The sequence below is a fragment of the Oncorhynchus kisutch genome, linkage group LG30 (assembly GCF_002021735.2).
Source record: "Oncorhynchus kisutch isolate 150728-3 linkage group LG30, Okis_V2, whole genome shotgun sequence".
NCBI classification, from domain to species: Eukaryota; Metazoa; Chordata; class Actinopteri; order Salmoniformes; family Salmonidae; genus Oncorhynchus; species Oncorhynchus kisutch.
Genome location: NC_034203.2, coordinates 39,178,386 through 39,203,385, shown reverse-complemented (window position 1 = coordinate 39,203,385; position 25,000 = coordinate 39,178,386). Strand labels below are relative to the sequence as shown.

General features: G+C 42.5%; 1 protein-coding gene across 4 annotated transcripts in view; it reads right to left on the bottom strand.

The window, feature by feature from the left end:
* LOC109875226 (cell adhesion molecule 3) overlaps positions 1-25,000 on the bottom strand; it is a 106,528-nt gene that overhangs the window by 43,982 nt on the left and 37,546 nt on the right. For all 4 annotated transcript variants that reach the window (XM_031810499.1, XM_031810500.1, XM_031810497.1 and 1 more), the window contains exon 3: positions 8,768-8,917. In XM_031810499.1, coding sequence (XP_031666359.1) covers positions 8,768-8,917 — 150 coding nt within the window. The remainder of the gene's footprint in view (positions 1-8,767; positions 8,918-25,000) is intronic.

Genomic DNA, 25,000 nt, shown 5'->3' with positions numbered 1-25,000 from the left:
GATCACTGTCCTGATATCCAGAAGCTCTTTGTCTAATCCGAGGTGAGTGATCACTGTCCTGATATCCAGAAGCTCTTTGTCTAATCCGAGGTGAGTGATCACTGTCCTGATATCCAGAAGCTCTTTGTCTAATCCGAGGTGAGTGATCTCTGTCCTGATATCCAGAAGCTCTTTGTCTAATCCGAGGTGAGTGATCTCTGTCCTGATTTCCAGAAGCTCTTTGTCTAATCCGAGGTGAGTGATCGCTGTCCTGATTTCCAGAAGCTCTTTGTCTAATCCGAGGTGAGTGATCACTGTCCTGATATCCAGAAGCTCTTTGTCTAATCCGAGGTGAGTGATCTCTGTCCTGATATCCAGAAGCTCTTTGTCTAATCCGAGGTGAGTGATCTCTGTCCTGATTTCCAGAAGCTCTTTGTCTAATCCGAGGTGAGTGATCGCTGTCCTGATGTCCAGAAGCTCTTTTTTGCCTTAAGATACGGTTGCAGAAAAATTATGTACAAAATAAGTTACAAATAAGACCCTTTACTCAGTACTTTGTTGAAGAACCTTTGGCGGAGATTACAGCATCGAGTATTTTTGGGTATGACTCTACAAGCTTGGCACATCTGTATTTAGGGAGTTTCTTCCATTCTTCTCTGCAGATCCTCTCAAGTTCTGTCAGGTTGGATGGGGATAGCTGTTTCTGTTTCTGCACAGCTATTTTCAGGTCTCTCCAGAGATTGAACTCTTTGGTCTATGCTTCCCCGTAGGGATGGTGCCAGGTTTCCTCCAGATGTGACACTTGGCATTCAGACCAAAGAGGTCAATCTTGGTTTTATCAGACCAGAGAATCTTGTTTCTCATGGTCTGAGTCTTTAGGTGCTTTTTGGCAAACACCAAGCAGGCTGTCATGTGCCTTTTACTGAGGAGTGGCTTCCGTCTGGCCACTCTAACATAAAGGCCTGATTGGTGGAGTGCTGCAGAGATGGTTGTCCTTCTGGAAGTTTCTCCCATCTCCACAGAGGAACTCTAGAGCTCTATCAGAGTGATGTATCTCACTAAGTGTTTTATTAGGTCCCCCTGCTTTAGTAATATACTTGGACATAATTGTAAAACGGAGAGTTTTGGAGGTTGTACTTTTTTGATAGATTCTCAAATGTATCTATCCCCTTGTCTGTGAATCTCTGATGATACCTGCTCAGTCCTTTTTCAGACCATCATCACCAATCATACTTGGCTTAAAGTCGCCGTCCATTACAATTAGATCAGGTCTGTTAGTATACGTTGTGTTTTGGTGATATTTATCCAGACCGTTGGTGTAATTTATACAGGTATTTTGTATTTTCCTAATGTGTGTATTGATTGCCTTCATGAATATAGTTTTACTTTTAGTTTTTTCCACTTGTTGGATTTCCATCTGTCATTTAGCTGTTAATGCTGGATTCCTCCTTACAGTAAATGATTTGAATTGGGCTGCTATGTAATAATCAATAAGGTAATGCCAGTCCCCATGCTTGTTTATGTTGTTTGATTGTTGTACAATTTGACACTAGCTTTATTTGGGGAGGAAGAAGTTATTGGTAGATTCCGGAAAAGGAATACAAATCTTGGGAGGACATTCATTTGAATAGTTTTAATTATTCCTGTTATTGTTAAAGGTACTAATTTCCATCTTTGTAGGTCCAGTAGAAGCTGTTTTTTTGTTCCAAAGTTATACTGATTGTCACTTCCTGACCTTGGTTCCTTTTTTATGTCTTTGTTTTAGTTTGGTCAGGGCGTGAGTTGGGGTGGGCATTCTGTGTTTTGTAGTCTAGGTTTTGTATTTCTATGTGTTTGGCCTGGTATGTTTCCCAATCAGAGGCAGCTGTCAATCGTTGTCTCTGATTGAGAACCATACTTAGGCAGCCTGGTTTCGCCCCTTGAGTTGTGGGTAGTTGTTTTCTGTTTTGTGTGTATCACCTGACAGAACTGGTTCGTTCTCGTTATTCCTCATTGTTATTTTGTTTAGTGTTCAGTTTTTATTAAATTTACAACATGAACACTTACCACACTGCACCTTGGTCCTCTCCTTCTTCCACCTACGACGATCGTTACAGAGATGTAGTTTTGTTAGATCTTGGGGGATTATTTTGATCCCGTTTAAATTCAAAATTAGTTTTGATGTCTTGGGATATTGATTGACCTACCGTCATAGCTTCTGATTTCCCTGTATTTAGTCTGTACCCAGACATGACCCTGGATTGTTTTACTTCCTCCATAATAGTGGGAACTAACTGAGGTATGTTTGTTAAGTAGAGAATCACATCATCTGCGTACATTGCTAATTTGTGTTCTTCCTGATTGATCTGTAGACCTTGAATTTTCTGATTATTTCTTATATTTTCAGCTAACGGTTCCATATGTAAAATTGAGATTGAAGGTGACATAAGATCCCCCTGTCTTGTCCCCCTTCAGAGGTCAAAAGAGCGTGATAGTGTTCCATTTCCCCTTACTCTGACATTTGGTGTTTTATACATCATTTTACAGCCAGTTCAAGATAGTTTCACAAAAGTAAAAATTGTTACATTTCGAAGATGAAAGGCCATAAAACCCTTTCAAAGTCTTTCTCTGCATCTAAGGCATCTGCAATTTAATGTTTTTTATTGAAAGCGTGTTCCGTTACATTAAATGTTTGCCTAACATTATCGCTCAAGAGTCTGTTTGGTCCGAATTTATGATATCAGGGATTATATTACTTAGTCTATTTCCAATAGACTATAGACAATGGCGGCCAATATTTTTGGCCGCCATTCAGCGACGGTATTGGTCGATACACATTCTGCTGGACCTTTAACTTCTTTATGAATAGAATGAACAATAGAGGAGCTCTAGGTTGGTGTGTCTCTGTTCTGCTTTACAGAAGAAAGGTCTTGTTTGAATTCCTTATAGAATTCATTAGTGTATCTATCGCTACTGAACATTTGTCATTTTCTGAATGGTAACCATCCGTTTTTCTTCAGTTATTGGTTTAATTAACTTTGCATTTTGTTTATCACTTCAGGTATAAAACATGTTCTATGTATTTTTTATGTACTCTATGTTAAATTCCTGTACCTCTGGAATATAGAGTTTTTTGGTCATATTTGGCAAATTCATTAGCTATTTCGGTTCTTTTGGTAAGGATTTCTGAGTTATTGTTACCTCCGTTGTTAGAAGGAGCCCAAGGTGCAGCGTGTGAGGCGTACATTTTACTTCATTTTCAAATGACACCAAAAAACAACGAAATACAAATGAGCATAAAGTTCTGCAGGCTCCACAGCAACTATACAAAAACAAGATCCCACAAACTAGGGTGCAAAACAGGCTGCCTAAGTACGATTCCAAATCAGAGATCCGGCCAACAAAGAAATAGAGAACTAGAATGCCCACCCAAATCACACCCTGGCCTAATAGAGAAATAAAAAGGCTATCCAAGGTGCGGACTCCGGCCGCAAAACCTGACTCTATGAGGGACTCCGGACTGTCGACCGTCGCCGAAGGAACCAGACCGCCGACCGTCGCCGGAGGCTTCGTGCCATGGATCATCACTGGAGGCTTCGTGCCATGGATCATCACTGGAGGCTTCGTGCCATGGATTATCACTGGAGGCTTTGTGCCATGGATCATCACTGCAGGCTTCGTGCCGTGGATCATCACTGCAGGCTTCGTGCCATGGATCATCACTGGAGGCTTCGTGCCGTGGATCATCACTGCAGGCTTCGTGCCGTGGATCATCACTGCAGGCTTCGTGCCATGGATCATCACTGCAGGCTTCGTGCCATGGATCATCATTGGAGGCTTTGGGCCATGGATCACCACTGGAGGCTTCAGGCCTTGGATCATCACTGGAGGCTTCGTGTCGTGGATCATCACTGCAGGCTTCGTACCATTGATCATCACTGGAGGCTTCGGGCCCTGGATCATCACTGGAGGCCGGGTGCGTAGAGCTGGCACAGGACGCACCGGGCTGGAGAGACGCACTGGAGACCTGGTGCGTGGAGCCGGCACAGGATATCCTGGGCCAAAGAGACGCACCGGAGACCAGGAGCACTGAGCCGGCACAATCCATCCTGGCTGAATGCCCACTCTAGCACGGCAAATGCGGGGAGCTGGCACAGAGCGCACTGGGCTGTGGATGGGTACCGGCGACACAGTACGTGTAACCGCAAAGCATGGTGCCTGAAGGGTCACACGCTCCTTAAAGCAAGTGCGGCGAGTTGGCTCTGGTTTGTAACCTGGCTCCGCCAACCACCCCGTGTGCCTCCCCAAAAAAACATTTCGGGGCTGCCTCTCATGCTAGCCTTGAGGTCGCGAACCCTGGTGTCGTCGTTGTTCCTCCCTCGCTGCCTCCGTCTGCTCCCATAGAAGGCGATCCATTCCAGCCTGGATCTCCTCCCACGTCCAGGATCCTTTACCGTCTAATATATCCTCCCATGTCCAGGATGTCCTCCACTCACTTTTCACCCGGGCCCAGGATCCCTGCTCCTCCTGGCCACGCTGCTTGGTCTTTTGGTGGTGGGATCTTCTGTTACGTCCATCGTTAGAAGGAGCCCAAGGTGCAGCATGGTAGGCGTACATTTTACTTCATTTTCAAATGACACCAAAAAACAACAAAATACAAACGAACATAAAGTTCAGCAGGCTCAACAGCAACTATACAAAAACAAGATCCCACAAACTAGGCTGACTAAGTATGATTCCCAATCAGAGACAATGATAGACAGCTGCCTCTGATTGGGAACCATACCCGGCCAACAAAGAAATAGAAAACTAGAATGCCCACCCAAATCACACCCTGACCTAACCAAATAGAGAAATACACAGGCTCTCTAAGGTCAGGACAGTTATCTTTAATTCCTGGTATGTTGGCCTTTTTACTTTGTTTTCTCAGTCTGCAAGTAATTTCTGGGCCTTTGGGCCATTATTGTAATATTTAGTAAATAAGAATGTTTTTTCTATATTGTCCGACTTAATTTGATCTAGGCATTTTTATATCAGTAGGTTTCCATTACTCACATGTTTACTTTGAAGCCTGATCAAGGTCTTTTGTAGTTCTAATATTTCTTTCTCTTTTATTTTTTTAGAAGCATATGATATTATCTCACCTTGAAGCACTGCCTTGGCCCATTCTCATACCATTATAGGGGAAACCTCTCCAAAATCATTCATTTCCAGATCTTTTTTTAAGTGTTGCCTTTTTTCTATTCTTAAATTGAATGTAATGTAGATGTTCATTATTTAATCTCCAAACTGTGGAGCTTCTCTCTAGTCCCATGTTTATTTTCATATTCAGCATGATCCGATATTTCCATTGCTCTAATGTGGCAGTTTGTAACGCTCGTCCTCTTGTTCTGACGAGGAGTAAGAGATATCGGACCAATTTGCAGCGTGGTAAGTGTCCTTTTTAATATGTAAAACTGAACACTACAAAATACAAAATAACAAAGTGAAAGAACAAACTAAAATCGAAACAGTCCCGAATGGTGCAAACACAGGCACAGGAAACAATCACCCACAACTCAAAAGTGAAACCAGGCTACCTAAGTATGGTTCTCAATCAGAGGCAGCTGTCAATCGTTGTCCCTGATTGAGAACCATACTTAGGTAGCCTGGTTTCACCCATGACCAAAGGACCAAGCAGCGTGGTAACAGGCAGCAGCAGCGATCTCAGGATTCCTGGACATGGGAGGAGATTCTGGACGGCAAGGGACCCTTGGCACAGGCTGGAGAGTATCGCCGCCCCAAGGCAGAGCTGGAGGCAGCGAAAGCTGAGAGGCGATGGTATGAGGAGGCAGCACGGCGGCGCGGTTGGAAGCCCCAAGGGGCAGACTCAAAAATTTCAGGTAGGAGACCTGAGCCAACTCCCCGTGCTTACCATGGAGAGAGAGGGACCGGGCAGGCACCGTGTTATGCCGTGAGACACACGGTGTCCCCGGTGCGCAGGCATAACCCGGTGCGGTACATTGCAGTGCCTTGTATCGGCCTGGCTAGAGTGGGCATCGAGCCAGGTGCCATGAAGCCGGCTCAGCGCATCTGGTCTCCAGTGCATCTCCTCGGGCCGGGGTACATGGCACAAGCCCTATGCATGGTGTCCCCGGTTCGCTAGCACAGCCCAATGCGGGCTATTCCACCTCGCCGCACTGGCCTGGCTATGGGGAGCATTCAGCCAGGTAGTGTTGGGAAGGTTCGGTGCTCGAGACCTCCAGTGCGTCTTCACGGACCGGTCTATCCGGTGCCACCTCCACGCACCAGCCCTCCGGTGGCAGCTCCCCGCACCAGGCTGTCTCTCCGTCTCCTCCCTACAGGTGCTCCTGTCTGTCCAGTGCTGCCAGAGTCTTCCTCCTGCTCAGCGCTGTCAGAGTCTCCCATCTGTCCTGAGCTGTCAGAGTCTCCCATCTGTCCTGAGCTGCCAGAGTCTCCCGTCTGTCCTGAGCTGCCTGAGTCGCCCGTCTGTCCTGAGCTGCCAGAGTCGCCCGTCTGTCCTGAGCTGCCAGAGTCGCCCGTCTGTCCTGAGCTGCCAGAGTCGCCCATCTGTTCTGAGCTGCCAGAGTCGCCTGTCTGTCTTGAGCTGCCAGAGTTGCCCGTCTGTCCTGACCTGCCAGAGTCGCCCGTCTGTCCTGACCTGCCAGAGTCGCCCGTCTGCCCTGACCTGCCAGAGTCGCCCGTCTGTCCTGACCTGCCAGAGTTGCCCGTCTGTCCTGAGCTGCCAGAGCCGCCCGTCTGTCCTGAGCTGCCAGAGCCGCCCGTCCATTTGGGACCCATTGCTAGGGTCCCCAGTCCGAGGTCGGCGGTCGAGGGTCGCCGCTCTAAAGAGGCCACGGAGGCCGTTAAAGAGGCGGAGAAAGACTATAGTGGAGTGGGGTCCACGTCCCGCGCCAGAGCCGCCACCGCGGACAGACACCCACCCAGACCCTCCCCTATAGGTTCAGGTTTTGCGGCCGGAGTCCGCACCTTTGGGGGGGGGGGGTACTGTCACGTTCTGACCTTAGTTCTTTTGTTATGTCTTTGTTTTAGTATGGTCAGGGCGTGAGTTGGGTGTGTTGTCTATGTTCCTTTTTCTATGTTTTGGGATTTCTGTGTTTGGCCTGGTATGGTTCTCAATCAGAGGCAGCTGTCATTCGTTGTCCCTGATTGAGAACCATATTTAGGTAGCCTGGTTTCACTTTTGAGTGGTGGGTGATTATTTTCCGTGTCAGTGTTTGTTTCCAAGCGGGACTGTTTTGTTTGTTTTGGTTTTTCACGTTGTTACTTTGTAGTTTAGTGTGCATGTAAATAAAGTAATATTATGGACACTTACCACGCTGCACATTGGTCTGATCTCTCCAACTCCTCGTCAGAAGAAGAGGACAAGCGTTACACAGTTGATGACTGTTGCTACATCCGTTTTAAACATGAAGAAATAGCCGAATCTCAAGTATTTCTTATGTGCTCTAGAGTAGTATGTAAAGTTATTCTCTTTGGGGTGTAAAGTTCTCCAAATATCTATCAGACACACCTCTACGTCTGCCCTCCTTAGTATCACTGCAGCCTTCTCTGCCTTGTGATTTATGCTGCGTTGGCAATCTAACGTAAAATTCAGGATAAGGTTGAGGTCTCCTCTCATTACTGTTGGCCCTTTTGCCTCCGTGATAGGTAGGTTTAGCATTTTGGATATCAATTCGGGTCCTTGTTCAGGTGGGTTATATACAGTGGTCTTTTGATAATTAGGTATATTTTTGCAATACATTTACCTTTGATACTTAGGTATATTTAAAACCAAATACTTTTAGGTTCTGGTACTTCCTGGATAAAGCTCCATGGTGATCTTCTACTGGTACTTCCTGTATATAGCTCCACATTGATCTGGTACTGGTAGTTTTTTGTATATAGCTCCACATTGATCTGGTACTGGTACTTCCTGTATATAGCTCCACAGTCATCTGAAACTTCCTGTATATAGCTCCATAGTGATCTGGTATTGGTACTTCCTTTATATAGCTCCACAGTCATCTGGTATTTCCTGTATATAGTGATGGTGCTAGTCTGTTGTCTCAGAGTCCGTGTGATGGGGCTAGACTGTTGTCTGAGAGTCAGTGTGATGGGGCTAGTCTGTTGTCTCAGAGTCAGTGTGATAGGGATAGACTGTTGTCTGAGAGTCAGTGTGATGGTGCTAGTCTGTTGTCTGAGAATCAGTGTGATGGGGCTAGTCTGTTGTCTGAGAGTCAGTGTGATGGGGCTAGTCTGTTGTCTCAGAGTCAGTGTGATGGGGCTAGTCTGTTGTCTCAGAGTCAGTGTGATGGGGCTAGTCTGTTGTCTCAGAGTCAGTGTGATGGGGCTAGACTGTTGTCTGAGAGTCAGTGTGATGGGGCTAGTCTGTTGTCTGAGAGTCAGTGTGATGGGGCTAGTCTGTTGTCTGAGAGTCAGTGTGATGGGGCTAGTCTGTTGTCTCAGAGTCAGTGTGATGGGTCAGGATCTGGTTCAGCACTGTGACTGGTTGAGACCAGATCCTCTCAGAGGGTAGTAGACAGCCACACCAGTTAGTTTGCATTATTATTTATTCTAATGGTTATTTTCGGAGACCGCAGTCATTTCTCTGACCAATTACCATCATCCAAAATTCCATGACCGTCACAGCCCTACTCTTAAACTCTGTCTCTCTGTCTCTCTCTCTCTCTTTTCCCCTTTCCTGTCTCTCAAGATCTATCACACTCCTCCCTCTTTCTCTCAAACACACACACAAACCTCTCCCTCCCTCCCTCCCTCGCTCCCTCCCTCGCTCCCTCTCTCTCACCTCTCTTCTCTCCAAAGTACAAGGTCTGCTGGGCCGTGTTGGACCACTGCAGGGAGGAGTTGTCACTCGCTGCCACCCGGCAGGTCAGGGTTACCATGCCGCCCACAGACGCCGTCTCGTCCTGGGTCACCGGCTGCAAGGGGTCATCGTCTAGGCAACACAGAGAAGAGAGGGAAACAAAGAGGTCAGATAGAGGTGGTCATTTCAGTTACTGTCAGAGCCCTGGACAGGTAGGTTGTATCCCAAATGGCTCTGGACAGGTAGGGTTTATTGTTGGCTCTGGTTTAAGGTAGTGCACTAAATAGGGAATAAGGTGACATTTTGGAGACACAACCATAGAGAGGGAAAACAGATAGGATGATAAATGGCACAGCAGTAGCCATGGGGCTTTCTATGTAAGACTGATGAGTCTATAACCAGCCGGACAAGCCAGACACACATCATGCGAGGTACATTCACTGGCTGCCTCCCAAATGGAACCCCTTGTCCCTATATAGTGCCCTGCATTGACCAGGGCCCATAGGGGGGTACGTTGGGCATTATGTAGAGAATAGGGTGCCATTTGGGACATAGTCACTGAAGGAGAGGCGTGATGAGAAGTATGGGAGTAACATTCATTTGGGACGGGGAAGGGTGACGGGGACGGGGACGGGTGGCATGAACCCCCCCCCCCCCCCCCCCCCCAAAAAAAAAACACACACTTTGTGAAATTGCATTTTTGACCTCGCAGGGACAGACAGTGTGAAGGCAAAGTTTCTGAAAGGCTGGCTAATAGGACCAGCACGGGAGAGATGAACAGAAGCGGCTGCTGTCTGTGTCACACTTTTTCTCTGAGTTGTAAAAGCTTAGCAGAGCAGAAACTGGCTACTCTTAAGTTGACTGATCTAGCTGGCAAGGTAACAGCTGTTTGACAGATTTTTATTTATTTTATTCCTAGTGCTAAGCTAGTAGTGTAACTGACATGTTATGTTAGCTAACGTTTCATCCCATCTCCACTGAAGTGAATGAACTACTAGTAGCTACCACAGCCAGTTTAGCTCTAGCTAGTCTCTAGCTAGCTATCTGTCAGGTCGCAGTATCTAACAGCTGTTGTGTGTATAGAAATGTTTTGTAGCCTTTGTTTTGTCCCGTTTCAACAGAAGTAAATTTGATGACATACCATTGTACCATGAGCTAGAGCTAGCCAAAAGTTGGCTAACGTTAGCAATTATTTTTGCCTCAATCACACTACACCTGAATCAAACAATGAAACCAGAGGCCAAACCATTAAATATGTTTGTCAGCGCAGTGTGAGTTTTTATTAATCAGTATAGCAATGAAACGTTATTAATTAATCAGTTTCCCTTAATTTCAAAGATTGGAATTGTTTTAAGGCAGTCTGACAGATCTCTAAATTTGATTTCCAAACCGTATCAAGGGTTAGAGGCTTTTCCCAATGACATAAAATATGTCAAACAAAAATGTTAGGAAGACCTGGGAGATGAAGATACACATACAGTTGAAGTCGGAAGTTTACATACACTTCGGTTGGAGTCATTAAAACTCGTTTACATACACTTCGGTTGGAGTCATTAAAACTAGTTTACATACACTTCGGTTGGAGTCATTAAAACTAGTTTACATACACTTCGGTTGGAGTCATTAAAACTAGTTTACATACACTTCGGTTGGAGTCATTAAAACTAGTTTACATACACTTCGGTTGGAGTCATTAAAACTAGTTTACATACACTTCGGTTGGAGTCATTAAAACTAGTTTACATACACTTCGGTTGGAGTCATTAAAACTAGTTTACATACACTTCGGTTGGAGTCATTAAAACTAGTTTACATACACTTCGGTTGGAGTCATTAAAACTAGTTTACATACACTTCGGTTGGAGTCATTAAAACTAGTTTACATACACTTCGGTTGGAGTCATTAAAACTAGTTTACATACACTTCGGTTGGAGTCATTAAAACTAGTTTACATACACTTCGGTTGGAGTCATTAAAACTAGTTTACATACACTTCGGTTGGAGTCATTAAAACTAGTTTACATACACTTCGGTTGGAGTCATTAAAACTAGTTTACATACACTTCGGTTGGAGTCATTAAAACTAGTTTACATACACTTCGGTTGGAGTCATTAAAACTAGTTTACATACACTTCGGTTGGAGTCATTAAAACTAGTTTACATACACTTCGGTTGGAGTCATTAAAACTCGTTTACATACACTTCGGTTGGAGTCATTAAAACTAGTTTACATACACTTCGGTTGGAGTCATTAAAACTCGTTTTTCAACCACTCCACAAATTTCTTGTTAACAAACTATAGATTTTGCAAGTCATTTAGGACATCTACTTTGTGCATGACACAAGTGATTTTTCCAACAATTGTTTACAGATAGATTATTTCACTTATAATTCACTGTATCACAATTCCAGTGAGTCAGAAGTTTACATACACTAAGTTGACTATGCCTTTAAACAGCTTGGAAAATTCCAGAAAATTATATCATGGCTTTAGAAGCTTCTGATAGGCTAATTGACATAATTTGAGTCAATTGGAGGTGTACCTGTGTATGTATTTCAAGGCCTACCTTCAAACTCAGTACCTCTTTGCTTGACATCATTGGAAAATCAAAAGAAATCAGCCAAGACCTCAGAAAAAAAACTGTAGACCTCCACAAGTCTGGTTCATCCTTGGGAGCAATTTCCAAAGGTACCACGTTCATCTGTACAAACAATAGTACGCAAGTATAAACACCATGGGACCACGCAGCGTCATACCGCTCAGGAAGGAGACGCGTTCTGTCTCCTAGAGATGAATGTACTTTGGTGTGAAAAGTGCAAATCAATCCCAGAATAACAGCAAAGGACCTTGTGAAGATGCTGGAGGACACAGGTATAAAAGTATCTATATTCACAGTAAAAACGAGTCCTATATCGACATAACCTAAAAGGCCACTCAGCAAGGAAGAAGCCACTGCTCCAAAACCTCCATAAAAAAGCCAGACTACGGTTTGCAACTGCACATGGGGACAAAGATCGTACTTTTTGGAGAAATGTCCTCTGGTCTGATGAAACAAAAATAGAACTGTTTGGCCATAATGACCATCGCTATGTTCGGAGGAAAAGGGACTGGTGCACTTCACAAAATAGATGTCAACATGAGGCAGGAAAATTATGTGGATATATTGTAGCAACATCTCAAGACATCAGTCAGGAAGACGGTAGCGTCCCACCTGGCCAACATCCGTTGAAATTGCAGAGCGCGAAATTCAAATTACAGAATTCAAATTATTTAACTTTCATAAAATCACAAGTGTAACACATCTTGTTAATCCAGCAGCTGTGTCAGATTTCAAAAAGGCTTTACGGCGAAAGCACACCATGCGATTATCTGAGGACAGCACCGCATACAAAAGCATGAAAAACATATTTCAACCAGGTAGGTGCGCCACAAAAGTCAGAAATAGCGATATAATAAATGCCTTACCTTTAATGATCTTCTTCTGTTGGCACTCCAAAAGATCCCAGATACATCACAAATGGTCCTTTTGTTCGATAATGTCCTTTTTTATATCCATAAAAGCTCAGTTTAGCTGGCGCGCTTCAGTCAATAATCCACCCAGTTTCCCTCCCTCAAAATGCATACAAAATGAATCCCAAACGTTACTAATAAACTTTTCCAAACAAGTCAAACAACGTTTATAATCAAACTTTAGGTGCCCTAATACGCAAATAAACCATAAAATGTATGACGGCGAATCATTATTCTCTTTACCGAAGAAAAATACCAAAGAACGCTCCCTCTTCCACGGGCTTGGAAACACCACAGCCAAATTGGGAGCCATCTAGAAAAACTACAATTTCTGGCATATTTTTCCAAAAACCAACATGAAACTCTTTCTAAATACTGTTGACATCTAGTGGAAGCCCTAGGAACTGCAATCTGGGAGGATTTTGCCTTATAATAAAAGTGACAGCCATTGAAAACAGTGGTAGGCTGAACATTTTTTTGTGGGGGATGGTTTGTCCTCAGAGTTTCGCCTGCCATATCAGTTCTGTTATACTCACAAACAGTTTTAGAAACTTTAGAGTGTTTTCTATCCAAATCTACCAATTATATGCATATCCTAGCTTTTGGGCCTGAGTTACAGGCAGTTTACTTAGGGCACGCTTTTCATCCGGACGTGAAAATACTGCCCCGTACTCAAAGAGAGGTTAAGGACAACAAAGTCAAGGTACTGGACTGGCTATCACAAAGCCCTGACCTCAATCCTATAGGAAATGTGTGGGAAGAACTGAAAAAGTATGTGCGAGCAAGGAGGCCTACAAACCTGACTCAGTTACACCAGCTCTGTCAGGAGGAATGGGCCAAAATTCACCCAACTTATTCTGAAAAAGTTGTGGAAAGCTACCTTAAACGTTTTACCCAAGTTAAACCATTTAAAGACAACGCTACCAAATACAAATTGAGTGTATGTAAACTGACCCACTGGGAATGTGATGAAAGAGATAAAAGCTGAAATAAATCATTCTTTCTACTATTATTCTGACATTTCATATTCTTAAAATAAAGTGGTGATCCTAACTGACCTAAAACAGGGAATTCTTACTAGGATTAAATGTCAGGAATTGTGAAAAAACGATTTTAAATGTTTTGGCTAAGGTGTATGTAAACTTCCGACTTCAACTGTATGTTAGAATGCCCAATCATGTTCATATAATCTCACATAAATGACTGCCGTTTAAGACCATCCATAGAACATACTATATGCCAGTGAAACTGAATATCATGCACTTAGAAATTGTATTATTTTGCTGGAGGTGTAAAACACAAAAGGGGACATATTTGCATATGTTATGGTCTTGTGAAGGCTGGCTGAATTCTGGCAAAGAGTATCTTCTTCTTTTATCTCAGCATGTCTACAGATTCTGCCTTGTACCAGTTTTTGTTTGCTTGAAAATGTTGATACCGGAGACTGTTATCAGAAGAAAGTGTGCAACCTAGTATTTATAGAGGCTAAGAAATGAATTACCATTAATATGAAGGTTCATTATCCTCCTACAATGGATGGCAGAAATGTCAGGTTATGCATCACTAGATTTGATTTATTACCAGATTAAAAGGGTACACTGGGTAACTTTCATAAGGTCTGGATGTCTTATATGGAATGCTGTACGACAAAAGGAGTCTGTATTTAAAACATGTCCACATCAGAGGAGATATCTATTTAGGCAATCCCTAGCTGCTGGGCTGCTCAGTCCGGTCCCCGGGGGTCTGCCGCACTGTTGGTTGTCACTCTGGCCTTGACCTAACATACCTGAAACCAATAATGAATGTTTCACTAAGATCCTGAAGCAAAGTGGGGTGTGTTGGGTTGGGGCGCTGCAGGGCCATGGGCCCCTAGGGGCAGGACGGGGCAACCCAGCTATATTGTGTGCAACTAAAAATAGCTCTACTGTACTATTAGGCCTATGATATAAACTACAGTGGCAAGAAAAAGTATGTGAACCCTTTGGAATTACCTGGACTTCTGCATAAAATTTGATCTGATCATCTAAGTCACAACAATGGACAAACAAAGTCTGTGTATAAACTAATAACACACAAACAACTATACGTTATCATGTCTTTATTGAACACACCGTGTAAACATTTACAGTGCAGGGTGGGGAAAGTATGTGAACCCTTGGGTTTAATAACTGGTTGACCCTCTTTTGGCAGCAATAACCTCAACCAAATGTTTTCTGTAGTATCGGATCACACCTGCATTCAGGAGGAATTTTGGACAATTCCTCTTTACAAAAACTGTTTCAGTTCAGCAATATTCTTGGGATGTCCGGTGTGAACCGCTTTCTTGAGGTCATGCCACAGCATCTCCATCGGGTTGAGGTCAGGACTGAGCTACTCCAGAAGGTGTATTTTCTTCTGTTGAAGCCATACTGTTGTTGATTTACTTCTGGTTTTGGGTCATTGTCCTGTTGCATCACCCAACTTCTGTTGAGCTTCAATTGGCAGACAGATAGACTTACACTCTCCTGCAAAATGTGTTGATAAACTTGGGAATTCATTTTTCTGTCGATGATAGCAAGCTCTCCGGGCCCTGAGGCAGAAAAGCAGCTCCAAACCATGATGCTCCCTCCACCATACTTTACAGTTGGGATGAGGTTTTGATGTTGGTGTGCTGTGTCTTTTTCCTCCACATATAGTGTTGTGTTCCTTCCAAACAACTCAACTTTAGTTTAATCTGTCCACAGAATATTTTGCCAGCAGCACTGTGGAACATCCAGATGCTCTTTTGCGAACTTCAGACGTGCAGCAATGTTTTTTTTGGACAGCAGTGGCTTCTTCTGTGGTGTCCTCCCATGAACACCATTCATGTTTAGTGTTTTACGTATCATAGACTCGTCAACAGAGATGTTAGCATGTTCCAGAGATTTCTGTAAGTCTTTAGCTGACACTCTAGGATTCTTCTTAGCCTCATTGAGCATTCTGTGCTGTGCTCTTGCAGTAGTCATGTTTGCAGGACGGCCACTCCTAGGGAGAGTAGCAACAGTGCTGAACTTTCTACATTTATAGACAATTTGTCTTGCCATGGACTGATGAACATTAAGGCTTTTAGAGATACTTTTGTATCCAGCTTTTGTTTCCAGCTTTATGCAAGTCAACAATTCTTAATCTTGGGTCTTCTGAGATCTCTTTTGTTCGAGGCAGGGTTCACATCAGGCAATGCTTCTTGTGAATAGCAAACTCAAATTTTGTGAGTGTTTTATACGGGGCAGGGAAGCTCTAACCAACATCTCCAATCTCGTCTCGTTGATTGGACTCCAGGTTAGCTGACTCCTGACTCCAATTAGCTTTTGGAGAAGTCATTAGCCTAGAGGTTCACATATGTTTTCCAACCTACACTGTGAATGTTTAAATTATGTATTCGATATAGACAAGAAAAATACAATAATTTGTGTGTTATTAATTTAAGCAGACTGTGTTTGTCTGTTGTTGTGACTTAGATGAAGGTCAGATCTAATTGTATGACCAATTTATGCAGAAATCCAAATAATTCCAAAGGGTTCACATACTTTTTCTTGCCACTGTATATAGAGAATGTACTGTTTCTGTGTGTTAATGTGTAGGTGTATGTGTGTTTTTATGAAGCATTTCTTTTCCAAGCTTTTCCCTTGAGACATAAAAAAAAGATGGGAAGGAAGATTTTTGGGGAGAGAGTTGAGTTAATGACTAGACCGGTGGGGGTCGGGCAGAGAGTTTAGTTATTGACTAGACTGGTGAGGGTCAGGGAGAGAGTTGAGTTATTGACTAGACTGGTGGGGGTCGGGCAGAGAGTTTAGTTATTGACTAGACTGGTGAGGGTCAGGGAGAGAGTTGAGTTATTGACTAGACTGGTGGGGGTCGGGCAGAGAGTTTAGTTATTGACTAGACTGGTGAGGGTCAGGGAGAGAGTTGAGTTAATGACTAGACCGGTGGGGGTCGGGCAGAGAGTTTAGTTATTGACTAGACTGGTGAGGGTCAGGGAGAGAGTTGAGTTATTGACTAGACTGGTGGGGGTCGGGGAGAGAGTTCAGTTACTGACTAGACTGGTGGGGGTCGGGGAGAGAGTTGAGTTGAGTTTTTGACTAGACTGGTGGGGCTCGGGGAGAGAGTTGAGTTATTGACTAGACTGGTGGGGGTCGGGGAGAGAGTTGAGTTATTGACTAGACTGGTGGGGGTCGGGGAGAGAGTTCAGTTACTGACTAGACTGGTGGGGGTCGGGGAGAGAGATGAGTTATTGACTAGACTGGTGGGGGTCGGGGAGAGAGTTGAGTTGAGTTTTTGACTAGACTGGTGGGGCTCGGGGAGAGAGTTGAGTTATTGACTAGACTGGTGGGGGTCGGGGAGAGAGTTGAGTTATTGACTAGACTGGTGGGGGTCAGGGAGAGAGTTGAGTTATTGACTAGACTGCTGGGGGTCAGGGAGAGAGTTGAGTTATTGACTAGACTGCTGGGGGTTGGGGAGAGAGTTGAGTTATTGACTAGACTGCTGGGGGTTGGGGAGAGAGTTGAGTTATTGACTAGACTGCTGGGGGTCAGGGAGAGAGTTCAGTTATTGACTAGACTGCTGGGGGTTGGGGAGAGAGTTCAGTTATTGACTAGACTGCTGGGGGTTGGGGAGAGAGTTGAGTTATTGACTAGACTGCTGGGGGTCAGGGAGAGAGTTCAGTTGAGTTATTGACTAAACTAGTAGGGGTCGGGCGTGCATGCGGCTCAGGCTGGCTGGGCAGTCTGGCTGAAATTTGAAATAGAGGATTTCTTAATAAAGACAAAGACAAAAGTTAAGTCTTGCTTTATCTGTAAGAGTTGCTCATTGTTAGGCTATTGGTTAAAGGTGAGACACCATATTGATTATTGAATTATCATTGTTAGGCTATTGGTTAAAGGTGAGACACCATATTGATTATTGAATTATCATTGTCAGGCTGTTGGTTAAAGGTGAGACACCATATTGATTATTGAATTATCATTGTCAGGCTGTTGGTTAAAGGTGAGACACCATATTGATTATTGAATTATCATTGTCAGGCTGTTGGTTAAAGGTGAGACACCATATTGATTATTGAATTATCATTGTTAGGCTATTGGTTAAAGGTGAGACACCATATTGATTATTGAATTATCATTGTTAGGCTGTTGGTTAAAGGTGAGACACCATATTGATTATTGAATTATCATTGTTAGGCTGTTGGTTAAAGGTGAGACACCATATTGATTATTGAATTATCATTGTCAGGCTGTTGGTTAAAGGTGAGACACCATATTGATTATTGAATTATCATTGTCAGGCTGTTGGTTAAAGGTGAGACACCATATTGATTATTGAATTATCATTGTTAGGCTATTGGTTAAAGGTGAGACACCATATTGATTATTGAATTATCATTGTTAGGCTGTTGGTTAAAGGTGAGACACCATATTGATTATTGAATTATCATTGTTAGGCTATTGGTTAAAGGTGAGACACCATATTGATTATTGAATTATCATTGTTAGGCTGTTGGTTAAAGGTGAGACACCATATTGATTATTGAATTATCATTGTTAGGCTGTTGGTTAAAGGTGAGACACCATATTGATTATTGAATTATCATTGTCAGGCTATTGGTTAAAGGTGAGACACCATATTGATTATTGAATTATCATTGTTAGGCTGTTGGTTAAAGGTGAGACACCATATTGATTATTGAATTATCATTGTTAGGCTGTTGGTTAAAGGTGAGACACCATATTGATTATTGAATTATCATTGTCAGGCTGTTGGTTAAAGGTGAGACACCATATTGATTATTGAATTATCATTGTTAGGCTATTGGTTAAAGGTGAGACACCATATTGATTATTGAATTATCATTGTTAGGCTATTGGTTAAAGGTGAGACACCATATTGATTATTGAATTATCATTGTCAGGCTGTTGGTTAAAGGTGAGACACCATATTGATTATTGAATTATCATTGTCAGGCTGTTGGTTAAAGGTGAGACACCATATTGATTATTGAATTATCATTGTCAGGCTGTTGGTTAAAGGTGAGACACCATATTGATTATTGAATTATCATTGTCAGGCTGTTGGTTAAAGGTGAGACACCATATTGATTATTGAATTATCATTGTTAGGCTATTGGTTAAAGGTGAGACACCATATTGATTATTGAATTATCATTGTCAGGCTGTTGGTTAAAGGTGAGACACCATATTGATTATTGAATTATCATTGTTAGGCTATTGGTTAAAGGTGAGACACCATATTGATTATTGAATTATCATAGTTAGGCTATTGGTTAAAGGTGAGACACCATATTGATTATTGAATTATCATTGTTAGGCTATTGGTTAAAGGTGAGACACCATATTGATTATTGAATTATCATTGTTAGGCTATTGGTTAAAGGTGAGACACCATATTGATTATTGAATTATCATTGTTAGGCTATTGGTTAAAGGTGAGACACCATATTGATTATTGAATTATCATTGTTAGGCTGTTGGTTAAAGGTGAGACACCATATTGATTATTGAATTATCATTGTTAGGCTATTGGTTAAAGGTGAGACACCATAATGATTATTGAATTATCATTGTTAGGCTGTTGGTTAAAGGTGAGACACCATATTGATTATTGAATTATCATTGTTAGGCTATTGGTTAAAGGTGAGACACCATATTGATTATTGAATTATCATTGTTAGGCTGTTGGTTAAAGGTGAGACACCATATTGATTATTGAATTATCATTGTTAGGCTATTGGTTAAAGGTGAGACACCATATTGATTATTGAATTATCATTGTTAGGCTGTTGGTTAAAGGTGAGACACCATATTGATTATTGAATTATCATTGTTAGGCTATTGGTTAAAGGTGAGACACCATATTGATTATTGAATTATCATTGTTAGGCTGTTGGTTAAAGGTGAGACACCATATTGATTATTGAATTATCATTGTTAGGCTATTGGTTAAAGGTGAGACACCATATTGATTATTGAATTATCATTGTTAGGCTATTGGTTAAAGGTGAGACACCATATTGATTATTGAATTATCATTGTTAGGCTATTGGTTAAAGGTGAGACACCATATTGATTATTGAATTATCATTGATCTAGTTCAGTCTTATCAATCACTTAAACATATTTAATAATGATCTCATACCTAGCTTGATAATTGTGGGCATTTTGCTTACTTTTTGTTGTTCTACATACCAGTGGAGTACTTAAGTAAAAATAGTTGAAAGTACTACTTCAGCAGTGGTGGAAAAAGTACTAAATTGTCATACTTGAGTAAAACGTAAAGATAACCTCATAGAAAAAGTATGTCACCCAGTAAAATTTTACTTGAGGAAAAGTCAAAGTATTTGGCTTAAAATATACTTAAGTATCAAAAGTAAAAAGTATAATTATTTTCAAATTCCTTCTATATAAGCAAACCAGACGGCACCATTTTATTTTTCATGTACAGATAGCCAAGGGCACACTCCAACATTCAGACATTACTTAGACACTTATCTCTGAAAGATTCATAATAAAGATATTATATACAGTACCAGTCAAAAGTTTTGACACACCTCCTCATTCAAGGGTTTATCTTTATGTTTACTATTTTCTACATTGTAGAATAATAGTGAAGACATCAAAAATATGAAGTAACACATATGGAATCATGTAGTATCCAAAAAAGTGTTAAACAAATCAAAATAGATTTTAGATTCTTCATAGTAGCCTCCCTTTGCCTTGATGACAGCTTTGTACACTCTTGGCATTCTCTCAACCAGCTTCATGAAGAATGCTTCTCCAACAGTCTTGAAGGAGTCCCCACATATGCTGAGGACTTGTTGGCTGCTTTTCCTTCACTCTGTGGTCCAACTCATCCCAAACCATCTCAATTGGGTTGACGTTGGGTGATTGTGGAGGCCAGGTCATCTGATGCAGCACTCCATTCCACTTCTTGGTCAAGTAGCCATTACACAGCCTGGAGGTGTGTTTTTGGTCATTGTCCTGTTGAAAAACAAATGATAGTCCCACTAAGCACAAACCAGATGGGATGATGTATCGCAGCAGAATACTATGGTAGCCATGCTAGTTAAGTGTGCCTTGAATTCTAAATAAATCACAGACAGAGTCACCAGCAAAGCACCACCAGACCATCACACCTCCTCCTCCATGCTTCACGGTGGGAACCACACATGTGGAGATCATCCATTAACTTACTCTGCGTTTCACATAGACACGGCGGTTGGAACCAACAATCGCACATTTGGACTCATCAGACCCAAGGACATATTTCCACCAGTCTAATATCCATTATTCGTATTTCTTGGCCCAAGCAAGTCTTCTTCTTATTGATGTCCTTTAGTAGTGTTTGTTTTGTTGTTGCAGCAATTCGACCTTGAAGACCTGATTACCAAATTCACCTCTGAACAGTTGATGTTGAGACATGTCTGTTACTCTGTGAGGTGCAATCTGAGGTGCAGTTAATTGCCAATTTCTGAGGCTGGTAACTCTAATGAACGTATCCTCTGCAGCAGAGGTAACTGTGATAGAAAAATTACTTATTTTCCTGATTTGTTTGATATTACAAGTTAACGATTATATACTTAACAAATAGTAGGACATTTCTGTTCTGTTTAATTCTGTGTGTCTGTAAAGAGAGGGTTTCCACTCTATCTTCCTGCAGTTAGTCTGGGCGTATGGTCAAGGGAATGGGTTTTTGCTAGAGATAGCTTGAGCTGACAATAACTTGGTGATACTGCCCAAAGCAGGCATTCCATAGACAAGATGTCGAGATAGAGAAAGCCTGGAAGAGTTGAGAACAACGCCTCATTGTCTCATCTTCCTGGCATCTGGGAAACCAAGCCAGGTTGGGGGTAAAATAACATCCCGTGTAGATAACCAGGAGATGGACCAAGGTGGCTTATGGGAGGAGTGGAACCAGGCTGACTAAGCATTTTTTAGGTCCTATATAAGATCTGTTTTTCATTATCAGTTAGGCTACTCAGCCCAACAGTTGGGTTGACTGGTTTCATTACTGCAATAATGAATCGACATTGAATAAAGATGACTGTTTGAAGAAATTACAGTCTCTCTCACATGATTAGAATATTCCACCACGTAACTCTGGGTCTTCCTTTCCTATGGCGGAACTCATGAGAGCCAGTTTCATCATAGCTCTTGATGGTTTTTACAACTGCACATTTTCTCATTTTCTCATGATCTTCATGTCTTAAAGTAATGATGGACTGTAATATCTCTTTGTTTATTTCAGCTGTTCTTGATATAATCTGGACTTGGTATTTTACCAAATAGGGCTGTCTTCTGTATATCACCCCTAACTTGTCACAACACAACTGATTGTTTCAAACGCATTAGGAAGGAAACTCTACAAATTAGCATTTAACAAAGCACACCTGTTAATGAACTGAAATCCATTCCAGGTGACTACCTCATGAAGCTGGTTGAGAGAATGCCAAGCTTGTGCAAAGCTGTCATCCATGGAAAGGGTGGCTACTTCGAAGAATCTCAAATCTAAAATACATTTTGATTTGTTTAACACTTTTTTGGTTACTTCATGATTCCATATGTGTTATTTCATAGTTTTAATGTATTCACTATTATTTGACAATGTAGAAAATAGTCAAAATAAAGAAAACCCTGGAATGAGTAAGTGTGTCCAAACTTTTGACTGGTAGTGACTTTTGACTGGTAGTGATCCCTACTGCCCCTGATCTGGCACTCACTAAGCACATGCTTTGTTTGTAAATGATGTGTTGGAGCCCCCGGCTATCATACATTTTAAAAACAAGAAAATTATGCCATCCGGGTTTGCTTTATGTAAGGAAATTGAAATTATTTATACTTTTACTTTTGATATTTATGTGTATTTTAGCAATTGCAGTTTCTTTCGATACTTAAGTATATTTAAAACCAAATACTTTTAGACTTTAACTTAATTAGTATTCACTTTCACATGAGTCATTTTCTATTAAGGTATCTTTACTTTTACTCAAGCACGACAATTGGGTACTTTTAACACCACTGCTAAATAGAGACAGCTAGAAGGGCCATGGGTTATATTCGATTGGGTAGAAATGCAGGAAATAAGCTTTACATGCACCAGAAAATGGGAGGACCCCCAGAGTTAATGATACTGTGTTTTAAAGTCACACGCACAAGTACAGTGAAATGCCTTTCTTGCAAACTCAAAGAAATGTGAAGAACACAATAAGTAAGTAAGCATACTATATACAGGGTCAGTACCATATTTACGATGTGCAGGGATACTGGAGTGATGGAGGTAGATTTGTGTGTAAGGTGACTAGGCAACAGGATTTAAGATAAACAGAGTAGCAGCAGCTCGTATGTGAGTGGGTGTGTAGAGTCAGTATAAATGTACGTGCATGTTATGTGTGAGTGAGAAGATGATGGAGATAGTGTGTGTGTGTGTGTGTGTGTGTGTGTGTGTGTGTGTGTGTGTGTGTGTGTGTGTGGTGTGTGTGTGCGTGCGTGCGTGCGTGCGTGCGTGCGTGCGTGCGTGCGTGCGTGCGTGCGTGCGTGCGTGCGTGCGTGCGTGCGTGCGTGCGTGCGTGCGTGCGTGCGTGCGTGCGTGCGTGCGTGTGTGTGTGTGCATAGAGACAAACATATAAATGATAAAAGGTCAATGAGGATACAAGGTTAACTCAGATGGTCTGTGTAGCTATTTAGTTAGCTATTTATCTGTCTTATTGCTCGGGGATAGAAGCTGTTTAAGAGCCTGTTGGTGCCAGACTTGATGCTCTGGTACCACCTGCCACACAGAAGCAGAGAGAATAGTCTATGACTTGGGTGGTTGGACTCTTTAACGATTTTCTGGGCTTTCCTACCACACCGCCTGATACAGATGTCCTGGGTGGCAGAGAGCTCGGCCCCAGTGATGTACTGGGCTGTCCGCACCACCCTCTGTAGAGCCATGCGATACAATGCGGTGCTATTGCCATATCAGGCAGTGATGCAGCCAGTCAATATGCGCTCAACGGTACAGCTGTAGAACTGTTTGAGGATCTGAGGGCCCATGACAAACGTTTTCAACCTCCTGAGGGGGAAGAGGCACTGTCGAACCAAAAGTGCCCTCCCTATAATGTCTCATGTTTGCTGGACACAAAATACCCCTTAATTACAGAGAAGAATGAACAAGACCAGAAACGTATATGTGCTTGAGTCCCAAATGGCACCGTCTTCCCTTTATAGTGAAAAAACCAGTGCGCTATAAAGGGATTAGGATGCCATTTGGAATGTATCACAAATATAGAACCAGACATGCCTCAAAGAAAGCTGCTCACCTCTGTAAATATGGTATTTATAAATAGTCTAATTAGAACAGAAATTGTCAGCGGTAGACAGTTTTAAATCCACAGCGTAGCCGATATCACTTCCTCGCACCGACGGTGAAACAGATTTTTTTTTTTTACTTCTTGAAGAACATCTGTGTGTTCTAAGAGTTCCGTAGCGGAACTCCGGTCGGGACATGAAAGAGGAAATGCAAGCAAACAACATTACACGCTTTTAAGAATTCCTTTAGTATCGCTGTAATAACTCCTACTTCCCCCCCCCCCCTACCCTGGAAATAAGTCGCCTGCTTATCAATTGCTCTTTTTTTCCTCAGTGAGTAGACTACAGGGGGTTGAATTCTTTCTCCAAAAGTGTGTACTTTTTCACTTCCCTTCGTGACTGGTATATGGACATTCCCTGTAGTCTAGCACATGCTTGCACTAATACAGTGTTTTTACATTTGTGGGGGTAGTGAGCAAGTGAGTGCACACTTCAGGAGAGATTATTGGGACTCAACCACAGCTTACTATCCCTGGTTTGCAGCATATATGATATGTTCCTGAACAGAAACCTAACCTGTCTCTCTCTAGGAGCTGTACTGACTACGGTGAGTGTTACAATGACATGAATGTGGAGAGATTTCTCCTTGGTAGACAGGAGTTAAAAGCTCCTCTCCGCCCCACACAGCTGTGCGTTTAAGGAAGGCACGGATATTTAAAGAAACACAATTTACACTTTCTCAACGCAGCGTGAACGAAGTGACAACCAGGAGGGTGGAGAGAGAGGCAAGGGGAGGGAGAGAAAGAGAGAGTGAGGGAGAGAGATAGAGAGAGAGAGAGAGAGAGAGAGAGAGAGAGAGAGAGAGAGAGAGAAGGAGAGAAAGAGAGAGAGAGAGAGAGAGAGAGAGAGAGAGAGAGAGAGAGAGAGAGAGAGAGAGAGAGAGAGAGAGAGAGAGAGAGAGAGAGAGAAAGAGAGAGAGAGTGAAGGAGAGAGAAGAAGTAAGGTGAGAGAGAGAGAGAGAGAGAGAGAGAGAGAGAGAGAGAGAGAGAGAGAGAGAGAGAGAAAGAGAGAGTGAAGGAGAGAGAAGAAGTAAGGTGAGAGAGAGAGAGAGAGAGAGAGAGAGAGAGAGAGAGAGAGAGAGAGAGAAAGAGAGAAGAGGTGAGGTGAGAGGGCTTCAGGCTCAGAGATAAAATAGATCAAGCTAATAAACACTGTCCCAAGAACAGACAGTGAAAAATATGCCTTTCATTTCTCCATTTTCATTTTCGCCCCTTTCCTCCCCATCCATCTGTCTCTTTCTCACTTTTCCACCTTCCTCCATCTGTCTATCTCTCCTCATATGTTCCCTTCAGTCCTCTTTCAACAGTCTGCCCTTCCCTTCAGTCCT